We start from the raw sequence: 20,135 nt of genomic DNA, 5'->3' as shown, positions 1-20,135 counted from the left end.
TTTCAGTTTTTTGATTTTCAGTTTTATTTATTTTGGTTATAGTCCCGTGAGCCATTCGGCTCTTGAATCGGGTGCAACCACAACAAGCAACAAAAAAAACACGACCAGGAAAATCATCTTACAGTGACTATGTGTGACTGTGCAAACAGCACTGTCATGGCACGCAATGAGAGGGCAAATGTCATAAACATTCCTGTAAGCCCTCGCATCTTCAACATTAATGTTGCCATCGCAACGTTGTGGGGTTTTTGCTTCATTGTAAAAAAAGAAAAATTATTGTTATTTTTATTTTATTTTCTATCTACGTGACTTTACCGAAAGAACCAAGAATATTAATTCCTGCAGTCACCAAAGTTTTAAGTCAAAACATTCACACACGTTGACAAAGCCTCACCTTGTGTTGTTGTGGGCAGGTCGCTTCTGATAACAAGAGCGGTATAGCAGCTCAAGCGGGCTTGGCCTGCTAACAAAATAACGACAATAAAAAAACTGCGTGAATATTGACAATAAAACAAAGTTACAAAGTGGCGAGCCGGGTGAAGACAAATTAAACTTAAGCGAGATAATTAAAGTGAACGCAATCAGGCGAGGGCAGGAGGCAAGGCCCCGCGTGGCTAGGCCCGGCGTTGTAAAGTTCCAACCTGGACATCGATTCCCATGCTCGCTGCTACTCAACTGACATCCCTACGAGAGAGAGAGGCTCTACCTTGGTAAACAACAACAACAACCACCACCACCACCACAATGCGAATCTCACCTCGGATTTCAGTGCAGGAAGCGATAGCTTCCTGTTACCTCGTGACGTCACGCGGCAGCAGGTGACATTACGTCACATCCGGGGTACGAGACACACTCCTCCCACAATGAGCAGCTCCGTAACTAAATTATCGAATGAATAAATTATGTTAATGTTGCGCCCATATGTCGTGAGTGCTGAACCCGTCGTAATAAACTCGCCACGGCTTTAACGGAAACATTATGTTAATGAGCCACCAGTCACTGGGCGTAGCTTTGCCCAAATAAGGATTGTACTTGAACGATATCGGCAGACCCAAGCGGAAGTGACGCCATGTTCAAGAGCGCGGTGGACAGCGGAGGGGTGAATACCTTGGTGACATGACGTCACTAGCGAGGTACACCTCCCCTGGCGTATCACGCCGATGAAGCAATGCTGAGTGGTGACGTCACAGAGCGGGGTTGGAGTTTAAGTTGATTTAGATTTTTTTTCATTGCTCCCTCCCTTGGGTGCGTGGGCTCAGCTACAACAACGTGGACATTATTGTGTATACACTGCGTGTCTGTGTGTACACTGTGTATACTGTGTGTGTGTGTACACTGTGTGTGTACACTATGTGTGTGTGTACACTGTGTGTGTACACTATGTCTGTGTGTACACTGTATGTGTACACTGTGTGTGTACACTGTGTGTGTACTGTGTGTACATTGTGTGTGTACTGTGTGTGTACACTGTGTGTACACTGTGTGTGTACACTGTGTGTGTGTACACTGTGTGTGCAAGCCAACTGTGGACCGGTTTTGGTGGACAATGTCTCAACAGCAGTGGGGCTTGCTTCAAGCCATGGTTGAGAACATCCAGACGTTAATCAGCTAGGAGCATTTATAGTCCGAGTTCGACAAAATCTACGTCAACACGTAAGACAAAATTATAATTCGTGTTGCAGAGAATGTATCTCCTCTACGTGTAACTTTAAGGTGGTATGTCTTGTGACTGATGAATGATCCGAGTGTGCTTCCTATGTAAAGACAATGAGTTGCTCCAGATACTTCATTAAACACAAAAGTACCGTTTGACCTGTATCACAAGAACAACGGGTCTCACCTGAGTTATCTGTACAGGTTGCTTCCAAAACACACACACACACTTTGTCCTAACATCACTTATTCAATGTTTGACCCTTATAAATAAAATGTTGCATGTACACACAAAATCAGATAAGCGTTCAATCGAAATTAACAGGAATTTTAACAAACTTTAATTACTGCAGTGAAATATACTGCATCAGATAACATCTGATTAAGAAGCTATTGAAAAAAAAAGAATATGCACCGTCTGCTTAACAGTGGATGTAAAACATACTATTGTGTCATTCAAAACGAGTAGGCCATTGCATGCTGGCGAATTCTAAACATTAGCGACAAATTACATAACTGAGATGAAACATCAACCATCGCCCCCTACTGACAGCCTCTTGTTCACATACTCTTTGGTTCTTTCAGTAAAGTCACGTAGGTAGAACAAATAATAATATATCACGACGTTTCGATCGTAACACAAGCGGTCGTCCTCAGGCGGAAAAAAATAATAAATGCAGGCCGGTGCAGGGCCACCACCCTGTGCCACACAGGGGCAACTGCTACTTGGGGATGCTCTTCGAGTGTTTCAGATGAGGTACGATACAAAACTCGGAGTTGCCGAGGCGATTAAGCAAGCACCGTGTAAAAGCAATTATCATGAGAACATCGTGAATGCTTGGGAGCTTATTGTCTCTTGCTCCTGGTCAGAGATCTCCCCAACCCACAGGTCCACAAAGACTAGCCGCTCGCTCTTACTCTGCAGGTTGAACCTAGGACCTGAGTGTTCAACGTCGCATTCTTTTCGTTAAAGGCCGGTGACAAAGGTGCATCTATTGTAACAACATTGTCTCATGCTTACACATCTACCGGGTCTCCATTTAACTTTGTATTGTCTAGTAAGTCCACCCACACCTCCACTTCCACAAACTGCTGGGAGTTGCCTCGCTCTGCCTCACAGTCAGAATTCTCCTCCTGCTTCACGTTGCCTCCATCGATGTGAAGGTCCCATTTTGGAGTTGAATCTTCATCTTCACATTTCACCTTCACTTCTTCGCTCTTCACCATCACTTCTTCACATTTCACCTAGATACCTTTAAAACTGTCCAAGCTGGGATTTTCCTCCGGTTCTTGTTTCATGAGGGATGGGCTCATTGCGGCACTTTGACTTTCACAAGCTGATTTCAGACTCCACTCCTTGTGGATCTTCTGATGCTTCTGTGTTCTCTGGTGTACTTGAAGGTTTGATGAATTTGCAAACATCTGCCTGCACAGAGTACACTTGAAGGGTTTCTCTCCCGTGTGTGTTCTCTGGTGTGTTACAAGAGCAACCGACTGTGAAAATGCCTTCACACACACACTGCACTTGAAGGGTTTCTCTCCCGTGTGAGTTCTCTGGTGTGCTACAAGAGCAGATGACTGCGCAAATGCCTTCCCACACACACTGCACTTGAAGGGTTTCTCTCCCGTGTGTGTTCTCTGGTGTTCTACAAGAGCAGATGACCCTGCAAATGCCTTCCCACACACACTGCACTTGAAGGGTTTCTCTCCCGTGTGAGTTCTCTGGTGTGCTACAAGAGTAGATGACTGTGAAAATGCCTTCACACACACACTGCACTTGAAGGGTTTCTCTCCCGTGTGTGTTCTCTGGTGTATTTTAAGAGCAGATGACTGTGAAAATGCCTTCCCACACACAGTGCACTTGAAGGGTTTCTCTCCTGTGTGTGTTCTCTGGTGGGCCTCAAGAACTGATGGCCATGAAAATGCCTTGTCACACACAGTGCACTTGAAAGGTTTCTCTCCCGTGTGTATTCTCTGTTGTGTTTTAAGAACAAATGAATCTGAAAATGCCTTCCCCCACACACTGTACTCGAAGGGTTTCTCTCCCGTGTGTGTTCTCTGGTGTTTTTTAAGAGTCGATGAATCTGAAAATGCCTTCCCACACACACTGCATTTGAAGGGTTTCTCTCCCGTGTGTGTTCTCTGGTGTGTTTTAAGAGCAGATGAATTTGAAAATGTCTTCACACACACACTGCACTTGAAGGGTTTCTCTCCTGTGCGAGTTATCTGGTGCTGTGTCAAATTTCCAGTCCGATCCGTGCTGTATGCACGCTGGTCGCAATGTTGACTTGTCGTACCGAGCTGCTGTGCTGACTGCCTTTGCTCCATCAGACCAGCGTCAGCTGCAGACAGAAAATAAGAATATCCACACCATCTACACGTCAGTATCGAGGCACAGAGGAATGCATATATACAGTCACATGTGACTTACACGTCTATACTTATTAATATATTCATGAAGTAGTGAAAAAGTTTCCCAAATTCATCACAGGGCTGTTATGGCACACAATGAGAGGGCAAATGGTTATAAATATGCTTGGAAGCCCTTGCATCTTCAAAATGAATGTTAACTCAAAACTCCGAGCACACAATATCGGCTGTCTGGCTACAAAAGGAATATTTATGAGAGCTAAATTCAGCTGACATAGCAAAGGGTGTTGAAAACAATACCATTTGTGTTATGCATAAATTAATGTTCAATCGCAACTTAGAGGTGTGAATCCAGGCTCAGATGTCCTTAAACGCTGGGATGAACAGCTCCGACTTCAGCTGCATGTGTGTGCTATGTTAACTTCCTGTTTCCATTCTTATAAATAGTTCCAGACGAAAACAAAATTAAACTACTGTTGTGATATAACCTCCGTGTTCAACAGAGTTAATAGACGTTACTGCAAACACAAACTGTACACTGTCAATGGGTAAACAGGCGGTGGCGTGTCTAGAATCACGCCTGGCCACCTTCATCTGCTCGGCATGAATGCTTTCTCACTCCACCAAGTAATTAATCGAGGATCAACGAACATAGCCGAGGCTAACTGGAGTTTGCGTGTCTCTCTCCGTGGCGAGATGTTAACTACCTCACCTGGTACACAGGAAGTCGTGGGTTCAATCCCGACCCTGACGCCTGCTGTATATTTGGAGTTTGCGCGTCTCTCCGTTTAGCGTCTTTGACCGATAGACATTGACACACGTATTCTTGTTTTTTTCAGTAAAGTTACGTAGATAGAAAATAACAATAATTGATAATACAATTACATTAAATAAAGACCACTTGTGTTGCGATCAAAACGACGTGAGTTTTTTTGCTTTATTTACATTCATTTTCATTGTTATTTTTATTTAATTTTCTATCTACGTGACTTTACCGAAAGAACCAAGAATATGAATTCCTGCAGTCACCAAAGTTTTAAGTAAAAACATTCACACACGTTGACAAAGCCTCACCTTGTGTTGTTGTGGGCAGGTTGCTTCTGATGACAAGAGCGGTATAGCAGCTTAAGCGGGCTTGGCCTGCTAACAAAAGAACGAAAATAAAAACTGCGTGAATATTTACAATAAAACAAAGTTACAAAGTGGCGAGCCGGGTGAAGACAAATTAAACTTAAGCGAGATAATTAAAGTAAACGCAATCAGGCGAGGGCAGGAGGCAAGGCCCCGCGTGGCTAGGCCCCGCGTTGTAAAGTTCCAACCTGGACATCGATTCCCATGCTCGCTGCTACTCAACTGACATCCCTACAAGAGAGAGAGAGGCTCTACCTTGGTAAACAACAACAACAACCACCACAACCATGAGAATTTCTCACCTCGGATTTCAGTGCAAGCGCGGATCAGCAGCCTCCTGTTACCTCGCGACGTCACGTGGGTAAGCTGGTGACATGACGTCACTTCCGGGTTAAGAAACACGCCCCTCCCACAATGAGCGGCTGTAACTGAATAAATTATGTTAATGAGTCCGGCCCATATGTCGAGGGATGGGGCGTGGCTGCTGAACCCGTCGCAATAAACTCTCGACGGTTTAAACGAATACATTATGTTAATGTACCGCCAGTCACTGGGCGTAGCTTTGCCCAAATAAGGATTGGCACTGGATTGATATCGGCAGTGACCCAAGCGGAGGTGACGTCACGCTCAAGGGCGCAGTGGACGGGGGTTGGGGGAGTGTGAATACCTTGGTGACATGGCGTCACTAGCGAGGTACACCTCCCGCTGGCACTTCATGAGGTCATGGGGATGGAGTTTAAGTTGATTCAGATTCATTTTCCATTGCCCCCTCCCATGAGTGCGTGAACTCAGCAACAACAACGTGGACATTATTGTGTATACGTACACACTGTGTACACTTTGAGGCCACGTGAAGCATCAAAGGCTCGCTGGAAGGAGGAAGTCGCGTGACAGACTCAGCAGTTGCGATGGGTTAACCGACGGATGGCTATCGATTAGAAATCACATATCCCCGAGTCTCACCTGTGAGTGGCACCGCCTCACGCTGTTGTGGATCCCCACGTGGCTCGGAGCCTCAAAAGCTCCGTGACTCCTGGGTGGTGATACAAAGACAAAGATCCCCCGTGTAGCCTTAACAGACTGTTGGGGCAAGTGCTGTTAGCAAGTATCAGCTCCACCTATGAAGGCCGGCGCGGCACGCGAAGGGAATGGGTGGCCAGCACCGTGCCCGACCGCCTTTGTCTCCCCAGTAGCGATGCTTGCACACCGCACCGGGTACTCACTTGAGGCTGAGTCGACCTAGGGGAGGCCCAGAACCGGTTCAAATAATCGTCACTGGGTGTTGGCTGTGGGCGGGAATCAAACTCGGGTCGTTATGTTCGTAGAGCAGCGCACTAACCGCTAGACTACCGCCACACACGTTACACACACACACGCACAGTACACACACACACGCACAGTGCACACACAGTACACACACACGCACAGTACACACGCACGCACACAACAACCGCCATTCGCCACTAAGTGGCGGTGACGTCACCATGACGCTTGTGCCAGGCTATGTGCACCCTGAGGCCACGTGAAGTGTCGAACGCCCGCTGGCAGGAGGTCACGGGGCAGACCCAGGTGCCACGGGTCGACTGACTGAGATGACTGGCTGATGCACCACCTGTGCCCCCTACTGTGCCAACCTGCTGTGCTTTAGCCACCCGGCGCTCCGCTCGTTGTTCTGAGCGTCGCTCCTCCGCCCTCCGTTGTTGTTGGAGGGCGACTACCTCCAACTGCCCAATAGCGTCCTTCACGAGCCTCCTCCACAGAGGCAGATCTTGACACCGCTTGTACCAGTCATCGGCAAGTCCACTCAGCTCCACGTCCTCCTGTACCACATCACTCCATCTCTTCTCTAGCCCGTGCCGCGCCCGCTTAGCCCCCTCAATCCGGCCGAACAAAAGCTGTTTCGGCATGCGGTGGCTGGGCATGCGGGCTACATGACCCAGCCATCGCAGCCTTGCCCGCCGGAGGAGCTCACCGATGGGACCCTGCCCAGATCTTTCAAGGATTTGTGAGCTCCTCACACAATCCAGTCTGGTTAAACCCAGGATGGATCGTAGGCAGGCCAGCCTAAATGTTTCTAACCGGCGAAGATGCTTCATTAAGAGGGTCCACGTTTCGCAAGCGTAGAGAAGGGAGGGAATGACCGTGGCCGAGAAGACCTGAAGCTTAGTGCGGAGCGACAGACCAGGTAGCTTCCACACAGCGTTACGCAACCGATGAAAAGATATTGCCGCTCGACTGATTCGGAGTGAGACCTCTGCTGTTAAACCAGAACCGGTCATGAGCACACTGCCAAAGTATGGGAAACTCTCCACTCTCTCCACAACTGCCCTATCACCAATTGGGAGTTATGGGGGTCGAGTGTCCGATGGTACAAAATACCCAGGCAGGTGCTTAGTTTTGGTGGGGCTGATGGTAAGGCCCCACCTCTTAGTGGCACGCTCCAGTCTCAGCAGCAGCGTCTCCAACTCCTCCTCTGACTGAGCAGCTATTACCAAATCATCAGCATACATAACGTAGTTGAGCAATAGGGAGCCATCCCTTGACCGCACCCGGGCATCGATCAGCCTCCCAATATATCTGTACCATATGGAGATTCCCCCGGTACAGCTATTGAAGGCTTCACAAACTACATGGTCAAAATAGATGTTAAATAATGTGGGAGCCAGAGGACATCCCTGTCGCACCCCAAGGTGTACAGGGAATGGCTCTGACTCCCGGCCACGTAGTTTTACCCGGGCCCGCTCACCATCATGAAGGTCCTTAATGATCGTGAGCAGAGGGTCAGGTACTCCAAAAGCAAGAAGAACGACCCAGAGCCCAGGCGTACTGATGGTATCATAGGCCTTGACCAGGTCAATAAAGCAGAGATGTAGGTCTTGTTGGAATTCCCTACACCTCTGCTGTAGCAGACGGACAGAAAATATGCCATCTGTGCAGGACCGCCCTTTCCTGAAACCGCATTGGGGCTCCGCAAGCCTCTCCTCAGCGTGCCTGGCAAGGCGATGCTGAATAATCCTTGCCAGGACCTTTCCCGGCACACTGAGGATTGAGATGCCCCTGTAGTTGTTACAGTCTCTGCGGTCCCCCTTCTTAAAAAGGGGGACCACCAGGGCATCCTTCCAATCCTGCGGAACCCGTCCAGTGGTCCAGACTGTTGTTATGATGTCATATAGGGCAGTCTGTGCACAAACGCCACCCTCCCTCAGCATTTCGCTTGGGAGATCATCTCTGCCCGCTGCCTTTCCTGGTCTCAGACTCCGGATCGCCTTCAGTACTTCCTCAACAGATGGCACCTCAGCCAGCCACTCACAGGGGGTGACTTCTTCCAATATGAGGCACCGCAGCCTCAGCAGGGTCATCCTCACTTTGTGCCACGATGTTTTCCTGGCTGAGGGATTTTCCCTCCCCCAGGACCTCACAGAAATGCTCAGCAAATCTGCAAACCTGTTCCTGGGGGTCGGAGATTGGATCACCGTTTTTTCCCCTAATGATGGTAATAGGTGTGGCGCTGCAGGTTACTTTTTTGATGGAGTTAAATAGAGATTTGTGATCACGGGCCACTGAGGCAGACTCTATCTCCTCAGCAACCCGCGACCACCACCCATCCTTGCAGCGCCTCACGGCTCTCCGAACCTCCGAGCGAAGGCTGCGGTAAGCCTCCTCATTCTCTGACGTGGGATTCTGTAGCCGATGGCAGTGGGCCTGTCGCTTTTTCTCAACCATCCTGAACACCTCCTCTGTCAGCCAGGGTCTCTGGGGAGGTCTGGACCGCGTACCCAAAGCAGCCATTACAGCTGCATGAGTCACAGTCCTAAACCTCGCCCATTTACCCTCGACATCAGGAGGAGTCGGGGACGATGCCAATCCCAGCCGCAAGCGATGATGAAATTCTCGCTTGCAACTTTCATCAGATAACTGAGACCAGGCCACTTCAGGTCGGAATGGGGTCCTGGGTGTACACCCACCACCGGAGTGGAAGAATGGCAGGCGCATCTTACAGATGACTAGTCGATGGTCAGAGGGCAGATCAGCTCCACGGTAGGTCCTGGTGTCAAGGACATGGGCTCGCATCCGCTGGTCCGTCACTATGTAGTCCAGCAGATGTTCTTGCTTGGACCTGGCATGCATCCATGATGTTGTGTGGATGCGCCGATGCCGGAACAGCGTGTTGGTAATTACAAGCCCATGGGCTGCACAAAAATCTAGCAGCCTCCTACCGTTGTTATTGAGCTGATCTGGCCCATGCCCTCCAATCACTCCAGACCAGGTGCCAGTATCATGACCAACTCGGGCATTAAAGTCACAGACACAACAGACACAACACACACAGAGACACACACAGAGACACACACAGAGACACACAACACACACAGACACACACACACTGAGACACGCACACAGAGACAGACACAACACAAATGTCTCCCCGTGTAGTCTCCCTGACGGGCTGCGCGAGGCTTACAGACACACACACACAGACACACACACACAGAGACACACACACAGACACAACACACAGACACACACACAGACAGACACAACACAAATGTCTCCCCGTGTAGTCTCCCTGACGGGCTGCGTGAGGCTTACACACACAGAGACACACACACAGAGACACACACAGAGACACACACACACAGAGACACACACACACAGAGACTCACACAGATACACACAGACACACACACAGACACACACAGACAGACACAACACAAATGTCTCCCCGTGTAGTCTCCCTGACGGGCTGCGTGAGGCTTACACACACAGAGACACACACACAGAGACACACACAGAGACACACCCACACACAGAGACACACACACAGAGACACACACACAGAGACACACACACACAGAGACACACACACACAGAGACTCACACAGATACACACAGACACACACACAGACACAGAGACATACACACACAGACACAACACAAATATCTCCCCATGTAGTCTCCCTGACGGGCTGCGTGAGGCTTACAGAGACACACAGAGACACACACACAGAGACACACACACAGAGACACACACAGAGACACACAGAGACACACAGAGACACACACACAGAGACACACACACAGAGACACACACACAGAGACACACACAGAGACACACACAGACATACACAGAGACACACAGAGACACACACACAGAGACACACACACAGAGACACACACACAGAGACACAACACAAATGTCTCCCCGTGTAGTCTCCCTGACGGGCTGCGTGAGGCTGACAGAGACACACACACACAGAGACAGACACACACACAGAGACAGACATACACACAGAGACACACACAAAGACACACACACACAGACACACACAGAGACACACACAGAGACACACACACAGAGACACACACACAGACACACACACAGACATACACAGAGACACACAGAGACACACACACAGAGACACAGACACACACAGAGACACACACAGAGACACACACAGACACACACACAGAGACACACACACAGAGACACACACAGACACACACACAGACATACACAGAGACACACAGAGACACACACACAGAGACACACACACAGCGACACAGACACACACAGAGACACACACACAGAGACACACACAGACACACACAGAGACACACACACAGAGAGACACACAGACACACACACACAGACACACACACACAACACAAATGTCACCCCGTGTAGTCTCCCTGACGGGCTGCGTGAGGCTTACACACAGACGCACACAGAGACACACACACAGAGACACACACACACAGACAGACACACACACAGAGACACACACAGAGACACACACACAGATACACACACACAGATACACACAGAGACACACACACAGACACACACACAACGCAGAGACACACACACAGAGACACACACACAGAGACACACACAGAGACACACACAGACACACAGAGACAGACACACACACAGAGACACAACACAAATGTCTCCCCGTGTAGTCTCCCTGACGGGCTGCCTGAGGCTTACACACACACAGACACACACACAGAGACTCACACAGATACACACACAGATACACACACAGATACACACACAGAGACACACACAGACAGAGACACACACACAGAGACACACACAGACACAACACAAATGTCTCCCCGTGTAGTCTCCCTGACGGGCTGCGTGAGGCTGACAGAGCCCGCGCGTCTTTGTGGGCCTCAGGCTGTGAGGGCGAGAGGTCAGCTCCACTCTCTCACTCACCGCCCTCCTTGTTGTGTCGCTCGCTCTCGTTCACGTTTTTGTTTTATTATAGTCGTAGTAGTTGTTGTTATTACAGTTTTAGTTATTATAGCAGTTCATGTTTTTATTACTAGTGTAATTGTTTATATTATTGCTGTTGTAAGTTGTTGATGGTATTATTGTTTATATTATTGCTGTTGTAAGTTGTTGATGTTATTATTAGTGTTATAGTTATGATTGTAGATGTTGTTGTTATTATAGTAGTAGTTATACTTATGATTATAGATGTTGTGATGGTGGTGGTTGTTAGTCTCCTCAGAACACACAGCCGCCTTCTCCCGCCAAAACGCGACACTTTGGTGGTGGAGGGAGAGGGTCGTGTGGGCGAAACCAACGCGAGCAGCGGGCGAGGAAGGGGTGAATGTAACTGGCGAACTTAAATTATTTTAATTTAGGGGGGTACACAGCAAACGCCACCGTTCACTAACGCCAGCGAGCCCCTCTTGCTTCTGGTCGCTATGGATGAAATAATTAAACATCAAACAAATTCGCTACATTTATTCAGCGCGTCTTGAGTTTTGATGCTTTTCATCCCCCTCCCCCTCTCCGGGCTATGCTTGGTATAGTCTGAAACGCAGCAGCGCCTTATCTAGTCTATGCTATTTACCATGGGCCTTAATCCGGGCTATGAAATAAAGTTCAATGTCGCGCGTACAATGGAGCTGACCAATTAAAAAACACCCACAAAATATCAACACCACGTGACTCGTGCGGGGGGGGGGGGGTTGCCATCTTGGTAAGGGAGAAGCCACCACACCCCCCCTACCCAAGATGACCGCCCACACGTTGTTTGGTTGTTGGGGAGAACCTCTGATAACCAATAGCGACTATTAGGCGACTATTCACACTCGACTATTGCGGAGCTGTAGAAGCCCATCACGGTTTTACCCCGTCGTGGTCTTTGCGCAGGCAAATTGAGTTCTCAGGTCCATACGGGCGTACAGCCGTTTCAATACGGGCAAACAACAATACAAATCCGTGTGGATTTGTTTGTGTTTCTTCCTTGTGATGGGACTTTGTAGGATTAACGTTGAGATTTATAAGGGGCACGGGGTGATCAGTAAGGTCTGAATTGGTCTGTAATAAGGTAGGGCACTGATAAGAGGTTGACAGCTGTGTAGTGTATAGTGTAGTATAATGTATAGGATGAACGTTGAGATTTATAAGGGGCACGGGGTGATTGACAAGGTCTGAATTGGTCTGTAATAAGGCAGAGCGCCGATAAGGGGTTGACAGCTGTTTAGTGTATAGTGTAGTATAATGTATAGGATGAACGTTGAGATTTATAAGGGGCACGGGGTGATCAGTAAGGTCTGAGTTGGTCTGTAATAAGGTAGGGCACTGATAAGTGGTTGAGAGTTATGCTACTGACACTAACGGTATGACTATGCATACGTAGCCATTCAGAGTGTTCAACGTCGGCCTGGGTGCTGCGGTCGTCCAGGCGGGCACCGTTCTGGCCCACGCAGTGGCCGCGTGTCGTGGGGAGGCCGGCGAGGCGACCACAGATGTCTCGTGGCCACAGTGAAGCGGAGGAGCGAGCCGGACGAATCATGGATGGGCGCGCTGCGCTGCAAGAATTCCGATTTTATCCGGCGAGCGGCGGGGCGAATTTTCAAAACATTTTCAGTCAGGGTAAATATGACACTTTTGCCGTACGTCCCTGATGGCAGCACCGCATTGACACCGGCAACGCCGCTTCCGTACGCCAGAATTCACACGGGCTCAGTCGTCAGGAGGAGGACCACGTTCGCCACTGCGGTCGACGAGGGGAGCTCTCGTTGTTCCCGTTAAGAAACACGATGGGAGTCTGCGGCTTCGCGCGGATTTCCACCAATTGAACAAGGTCTCCGTGGCAGATGCACACCCGCTCCCACGGATGGACGATTCATTGGATGCCCTGTCGGCCGTGTGGGTTTTCTACCACACTTGACTTGTCGTCGGGGTGTTGGCAATTGCCTCTTGATGAGAGCTCTAAACCAAATCCTGTGTTCTGAACACCTCGGGCTCTAAATTTTGATTTAAAGCTTTTGTGACTGCAGTGATTCATATTCTTAGCTCTTTCGGTAAAGTCACGTTGAAGGGAAACAAAAAAAAAATAAAATATATATAAAAAATTAAAATTCTCACGACGTTTCGACCATAACGCAAACGGTCATCATCAGTTTGTGTTATGGTCGAAACGCCGTGAGAATTTTTATTGTTTTATATATATTTTATTATTTTATTGTTTCCCTTCAACGTGGTGACTTTTCCGAAAGAGCTAAGAACACCTCGGGCTCTGTTCCAGTTTAATTGTCTCCCGATGGGACTCCACTCGGCTCCTGTCACGTTCCAGCGACTCACGCAGCTGGTCCTAGCAGGCCTCCAATGGGACTCGCGCCTCGTTTATTTGGACGACGTGATTGTCTTCGGACGCACGTTCCAGGAGCAGCTGCAGCGGCCGCGATCGGTGTTTGTTCAAAGTTCGGGCGGCCAATCTTACGTTTAAACCACAGTCAAGTGTCACCTCCTGCAGACATCGGTTCGCTACTTGGGGCGCGTCGTCAGCGAGTCCGGGGATAGCCACGGACCCCAACAAAACTGCGTGCGTGCGCAACATGGCCAACCCCCACGTCGGTGGGTGACGTTTGCAGATTTGTCGTATTACCGCCGCTTTGTGCCCAAATTTTGCAAAAATTGCAAACCGCTCCACGCTCTCACCGCGAAAAGGCCAAAGATTTCGGTGGGGGGTGGAGGAGGAGGAAACCTCGTTTGTTGCGCCGGGGGATGGCCTCGTGACTGCTTTGTGATGTCATACACCAACGTGCATTGAGGCCCTTGTAAGGACTGCTTTGTGACGTCATACACCAACGTGCATTGAGGCCCTTGTAAGGACTGCTTTGTGACGTCATACACCAACGTGCATTGAGGCCCTTGTAAGGACTGCTTTGTGACGTCATACACCAACGTGCATTGAGGCCCTTGTAAGGACTGCTTTGTGACGTCATACACCAACGTGCATTGAGGCCCTTGTAAGGACTGCTTTGTGACGTCATACACCAACGTGCATTGAGGCCCTTATAAGGACTGCTTTGTGACATCATACACAAACACACCACATCCGGGGGCTCGCTCTAATGAGTTGAAAAACATTCCAAGGGGCAATTCAGTGGCCCTGTATCTACACAAGTTTTTTGGGACGACCTCCGGAGGGAGAATACTAGCGGGGGGGGGGGGGGGGGTTGATGACATTAAACGCCAGGAGGTCCGTGGAGCCAGAAGCAAAGATGACCCAAGGCTGGCCCCATGAATCCTCAGGAGGCGTGAAAGTGGCAGGAGCTTTGAGCTTTTGATGCATCTAAGAGAATTAATGAAGCAAGGTAGAAATTCCTACATAACAGGTACCATGTACAAACTTCACATTCGTCAGTCCTGCACAGATTCCGAGTAGTACTCGCAATCAGCCTTAAGTTGAGATTTGCAGAAGCAAAAGCTCTGATCAATTAAGAGTTCAGTTATTGCTCAAGCAGATGAAGTATCACTGAAAGTTTTATTTTATTTTTTTTCTTAATATTTCGAGTCACTTGCAGAGTCAAGGACCTCAAGAAGGTGTACTGCACTAAGCTAAGAGTTTGTGATAAAGTTAAGACTCGTGACAAATGGAGACTTGAGTCGCACACCGATAACAAGTGCGCATTAACTTATTGTCCAAGGGATAGGCTGACCGGGTGTTCAACTCCCCCCACTCGCCTCGGCACTCTCGGAGGCCAATGGCAATTTCTGGTTCGGACTGCAGAAGGTTGGAATCGCACCACCAGGAGCAGGCAACAAGCAGCAGTGGTAGTGGTGGATGGATGAATTTTTATTATGAACGGGTGTTGATTTACCTTGCATCAACACCATCATCAACATCACTAACAACATTCAAAACATCATCAACATCAAAATCATTAACACCATCTTCAACATCATCAACATCGTCTCTCTCTCTGTCTCTTTGTGTCTCTCTGTGTATATCTCCCCGTCTCTTTCCCCATGCCTCTCCCTATCCATCTCTCTGTGTGGCCATGTATCTCTCTGACTCTCTGTGTCTCCGCTGTCTCTGTGTCTCTGTATTTCTCCCCGTCTCTTTCCCCATGCCTCTCCCTATCCGTCTCTCTGTGTGGCCATGTATCTCTCTGTCTCTCTGTGTCTCCGCTGTCTCTGTGTCTCTCTCTCTATTTCTCCCCATCTCTTTCCCCATGTCTCTCCGTCTCCAACTCTCTCTCTCTGTCTCTCCATGTCTCTCTCTGTCTCCCTGTCTGTTTCTATCTCGCTTTCGGTTTGAGCGGTCGATGTCCCGCAGAGGGCGGTGGAAATGATAAAACATTTTTTTTTTACAATGAACATTAAGTAAATACAATTAAACATCCCGGCATCGAGTTGCAGTTTGTAAAATTAACTCTCAAATTACAATTCTCGCTACGCATCATCACACGGCGGATATATGCACAATCGTCGTGTTCGGCAAAGGAATGACAAATCCTCTTCAAGTCAAAATATTAAAATATGATCGCCCGTGAAGATCCAACGGTGAACGAGCAGTTAACAATGAACACCGGCAAAGTGGCTCAGTGGAAAAGGGGGCCAGATTCAATCCCTGGTTGACTCAGCCCATCATCATCACAACTAAAGTGAGCACCACTCTGCAGGGAAGTGAACCTGCAGTGTGCCACAGCTACCGCGCTCCTTTCCTCTCGCACATCCAGCCCTCTCACTCTCTCCTTCATTTCTACCCCACACCTCTCCCTCCCTCCCCCCCGCTCACCCTCTCCTTACAGCACCCCGTGTCCCTCTCACTCTCTCCCTCCCTCCCTCTCCTGGCCTCCCTCAGGGCTCCTAATCGGAACGAATCTCCCCAACAATCTCAACAGACCCCTCTGCCTCTCTCCCTCTCCACCTCCTCTCCCACCCTCCCTCTCTCCACCTCCTCTCCCACCCTCCCTCTCTCCACCTCCACTCCCGCCCTCCCTCTCTCCACCTCCTCTCCCGCCCTCCCTCCCGCTCTCTCCCTGTCGGTTCCTAATCGGCACGACCCTTCCCGGCAGCCCCACGGCGCCCACGGCTGCGGCGATCTGCCGCAGCGTCCGTCTCTGCTCCGCCGCCGCCCCCGTCTGCGGCCGCCCCCCCTCCACGTCCCGGCGGCCTCCCTCTCTCGCTCTCCCCACCTCTCGCCTCGTCGCCTCCACCGCCCTCTCCACCAGTCTGTCGACCGTCCTCTCGTTCTCCCTCGCGGCAATATCAAACCGAGCTTGCTGCGCCTCGGTCCTTGGCCGCGAGTCGCCGACCCTCTGATCCACTCGCGTCTGCCTGTCTGTCCCACGCAGCCCTCTCCGCCTCCAGCCTCTCTCTCCCCGCCTCCTCCCTGTTGAGCGTCCTCTCTTCGCCAATGGCTCGTCTCACCCACGCCGTCAGCAGCCTGGCTCTCTCCGCGTTGGGCATCGCCATCTCCACGTCCTCCCCGCGGGGCACCGACCGGTTCACTAGCCTCCTCACGGGCATCTCTCTCCGCCACTGGTCCCTGTCTGCGATGAGCCCCTGTCGGGCCCGCACGCCCGCAGCAGCCGGCTCTCTCCTCGGCTCCCTCTCGACCCCCCTCTCTCCCCCTCGCCTCGCTTCCTCCTCCCTGCCGCGTCCTCTCCTCGCTCCCCCTCCCCTCTCCATGGCGCTCCTCTGGATGCCGCTTTGGCCCACACACGCTTCCCGTACCGTCACAAACATCGCCATCATCGTCAAAACACACGTACACACACAGATACACACGCAGATACATACACACACACACAGACACACACACAGATACACACGCAGACAAACACATATAACAATAACCGCCATTCACCACTAAGTGGCGGTGATGTCACCACGACGCTTGTGCCAGGCAATGTGCACCCTGAGGCCACGTGAAGTGTCGAACGCCCGCTGGCAGGAGGTCACGGGCAGACCCAGGTGCCACGGGTCGACTGACTGAGATGACTGGCTGATGCACCACCTGTGCCCCCTACTGTGTCAACCCGCTGTGCTTTAGCCACCCGGCGCTCCGCTCGTTGTTGTGAGCGTCGCTCCTCCGCCCTCCGTTGTTGTTGGAGGGCGACTGCCTCCAACTGCCCAGTAGCGTCCTTCACGAGCCTCCTCCACAGAGGCCGATCTTGACACCGCTGGTACCGGTCATCGGCAAGTCCACTCAGCTCCACGTCCCCCTGTACCACATCACTCCATCTCTTCTCTAGCCCGTGCCGCGCCCGCTTAGCCCCCTCAATCCGGCCGAACAGAAGCTGTTTCGGCATGCAGTGGCTGGGCATGCGGGCTACATGACCCAGCTATCGAAGCCTTGCCCGCCGGAGGAGCTCACCGATGGGACCTTGCCCAGATCTTTCAAGGATTTGTGAGCTCCTCACACAATCCAGTCTGGTTAAACCCAGGATGGATCGCAGGCAGGCCAGCCTAAATGTTTCTAACCGGCGAAGGTGTTCCATTAGGGGGGTCCACGTTTCGCAAGCGTAGAGAAGGGAGGGAATGACCGTGGCCGAGAAGACCTGAAGCTTAGTGCGGAGCGACAGACCAGGTAGCTTCCACACAGCGTTACGCAACTGATGAAAAGATATTGCCGCTCGACTGATGCGGAGTGAGACCTCTGCTGTTAAACTGGAGCCGGTCATAAGCACACTGCCCAGGTATGGGAAACTCTCCACTCCCTCCACAACTGCCCCATCACCGATTGGGAGTTGTGGGGGTGGAGTGTTCGATGGTACAAAATACCCAGGCAGGTGCTTAGTTTTGGTGTGGGCTGATGGTAAGGCCCCATCTCTTAGTGGCACGCTCCAGTCTCAGTAGCAGCGTCTCCAACTCCTCCTCTGAGCAGCTATTACCACATCATCGGCATACATAACGTGGTTGATCAATAGGGAGCCATCCCTTTACCGCACCCGGGCATCGATCAGCCTCCCATTGTATCTGTACCATATGGAGATTCCCCTGGTACAGCTATTGAAGGCTTCACGAACTACGTGGTCAAAATAAATGTTAAATAATGTGGGAGCCAGAGGACAACCCTGTCGCACCCCAAGGTGTACAGGGAATGGCTCCGACTCCAGGCCACGTAGTTTTACCCGGGCCCGCTCACCATCATGAAGGTCCTTAATGATCGTGAGCAGAGGGTCAGGTACTCCAAAAGCATGAAGCACAACCCAGAGCCCAGGCCTACTGATGGTATCATAGGCCTTGACCAGGTCAATAAAGCAGAGATGTAGGTCTTGTTGGAATTCCTTACACCTCTGCTGTAGCAGACGGACAAAAAATATGGCATCTGTGCCAGACCGCCCTTTACTGAAACCGCATTGGGGCTCCGCAAGCCTCTCCTCAGCGTGCCTGGCAAGGCGATGTTTAATAATCCTTGCCAGGACCTTTCCCGGCACACAGACACACACACACAGACACACACACAGACACACACTCACAGACACACACACAGACACACACAGACAACGCTAACCGCTACACTGCAATGAGTTACGCTTCCACGTGCGAGGATCACGTGACAGATTTGACGTCACAGCACCAACTTACCCGCTTGAGGCTGAGTCGACCTAGGGGAGGGCCCAGGAGTCCTGCTGCTGCTAGTGGTGGTGGCCGTGAGCGGGAATCGAACTCGGCTCGCGCGCTCAACGACTGCGCGTGTTGGGGGAGGGGCGCACCTCTGGTTGGCTGTCCCGGTCACGTGACGCATTTTGACCAATCCGTGCAACGTACATATTTGGGGAGGAGCGCACCGTCTGGTTGGCTGTCCTGATCACGTGACGCACTTTAACCAATCCGTGCAACGTACATTTGCGAGGTACGCACCTCTGGTTGGCTGTCCCGGTCACGTGACGCACGTTAACCAATCCGTGCAACGTACATTTTTTGTGAGGGGCGCACCCTCTGGTTGGCTGTCCCGATCACGTGACGCGCTTTAACCAATCCGTGCAACGTACACGTTTGGTGAGGGGCGCACCCTCTGGGTTGGCTGCTTGGTCCCGGTCACGTGACGCACTTCAACCAATCCGTGCCGCGTTAGCAGCAGTAACGACAGAGCTGGGTGTTTGTATTAATTATGGCTGTTACACATTTCACTCTTGTAGAGTGGCAATGTCGTTAGTGCAAGGCAGAGTTGGCAGTTAATTGTAGTGTCATTATTTTTTACAATTTTGTACAAGTAACATGATAAAGCGTTATCTTTCAGCTGACCAGAGTTTTGATGAGTGTTAAGAGATTCACATTTGTATGCAGCCTTTGGCAAAGAGGCATCTGTGGGGGGCTAGTGCCCCCCTCCCCACTCCTCATTACGTGGGGGGGGGGGCTGATCTCCCCCTCCCCACTCCCCGTGAGCGGGTGGGGTGTGACGTCAGCCCCCCCCCACCACTCACGGCTGTTTAAGAGTTAATTAATGATTTATACTAAGCCGTCGTGTCAACAAGGCTGTGCCACGACACGTATTGAGTACAATTCTTAAAGATTGTGTGTCTTGTGTGTGTGCGTTGTTCCTCAAGGCTGGGATTTAGAATGAAACCGTGCGAATTTTTACCGTGTTCATATTGTCATCTTAATTGGAAGCTTCCTTCATTAACAGAACTTCCCAGTTTGCTGAGAGAAATATCAAATAGTCCGCTCAACACAAATACAGTTGTGTCATTTTAATAACGCACGTTGATATTTA

General features: G+C 50.5%; 1 protein-coding gene across 2 annotated transcripts; it reads right to left on the bottom strand.

Annotated features, from left to right (window-relative positions):
- Nucleotides 1-1,604: 1,604 nt before the first annotated feature.
- Nucleotides 1,605-11,752, bottom strand: LOC142917265 (uncharacterized). Of its 2 annotated transcripts, none has more exons than XM_076061892.1 (4): nt 11,381-11,752; nt 6,118-6,187; nt 5,098-5,166; nt 1,605-3,995 (listed from the first exon to the last, which is right to left on the bottom strand). In XM_076061892.1, the coding sequence occupies exon 4, from the start codon at nt 3,979-3,981 to the stop codon at nt 2,899-2,901; it is 1,083 nt and encodes a 360-aa protein (XP_075918007.1). In that variant the 5' UTR covers nt 3,982-3,995; nt 5,098-5,166; nt 6,118-6,187; nt 11,381-11,752; the 3' UTR covers nt 1,605-2,898. The 2 variants fall into 2 exon arrangements, with proteins under 2 accessions (XP_075918007.1, XP_075918008.1); XM_076061893.1 differs by having other exon boundaries at nt 5,098-5,163.
- Between the last annotated feature and the right edge of the window lie 8,383 nt (nt 11,753-20,135).

Source organism: Petromyzon marinus, unplaced genomic scaffold, assembly GCF_048934315.1.
Source record: "Petromyzon marinus isolate PM22_M1 ecotype Great Lakes invasive population unplaced genomic scaffold, UKy_Petmar_22M1.pri1.0 PM_G_Scaffold_44, whole genome shotgun sequence".
Taxonomy (NCBI): Eukaryota; Metazoa; Chordata; class Hyperoartia; order Petromyzontiformes; family Petromyzontidae; genus Petromyzon; species Petromyzon marinus.
Note: the sequence above shows the minus strand (reverse complement) of the source record. Positions and strands in the feature narration are given on the sequence as shown.

What these genes read in the sequence shown, in the direction of transcription:
- LOC142917265 (XM_076061892.1), bottom strand. Translation starts at nt 3,981, where the DNA reads ATGGAGCAAAGGCAGTCAGCACAGCAGCTCGGTACGACAAGTCAACAT.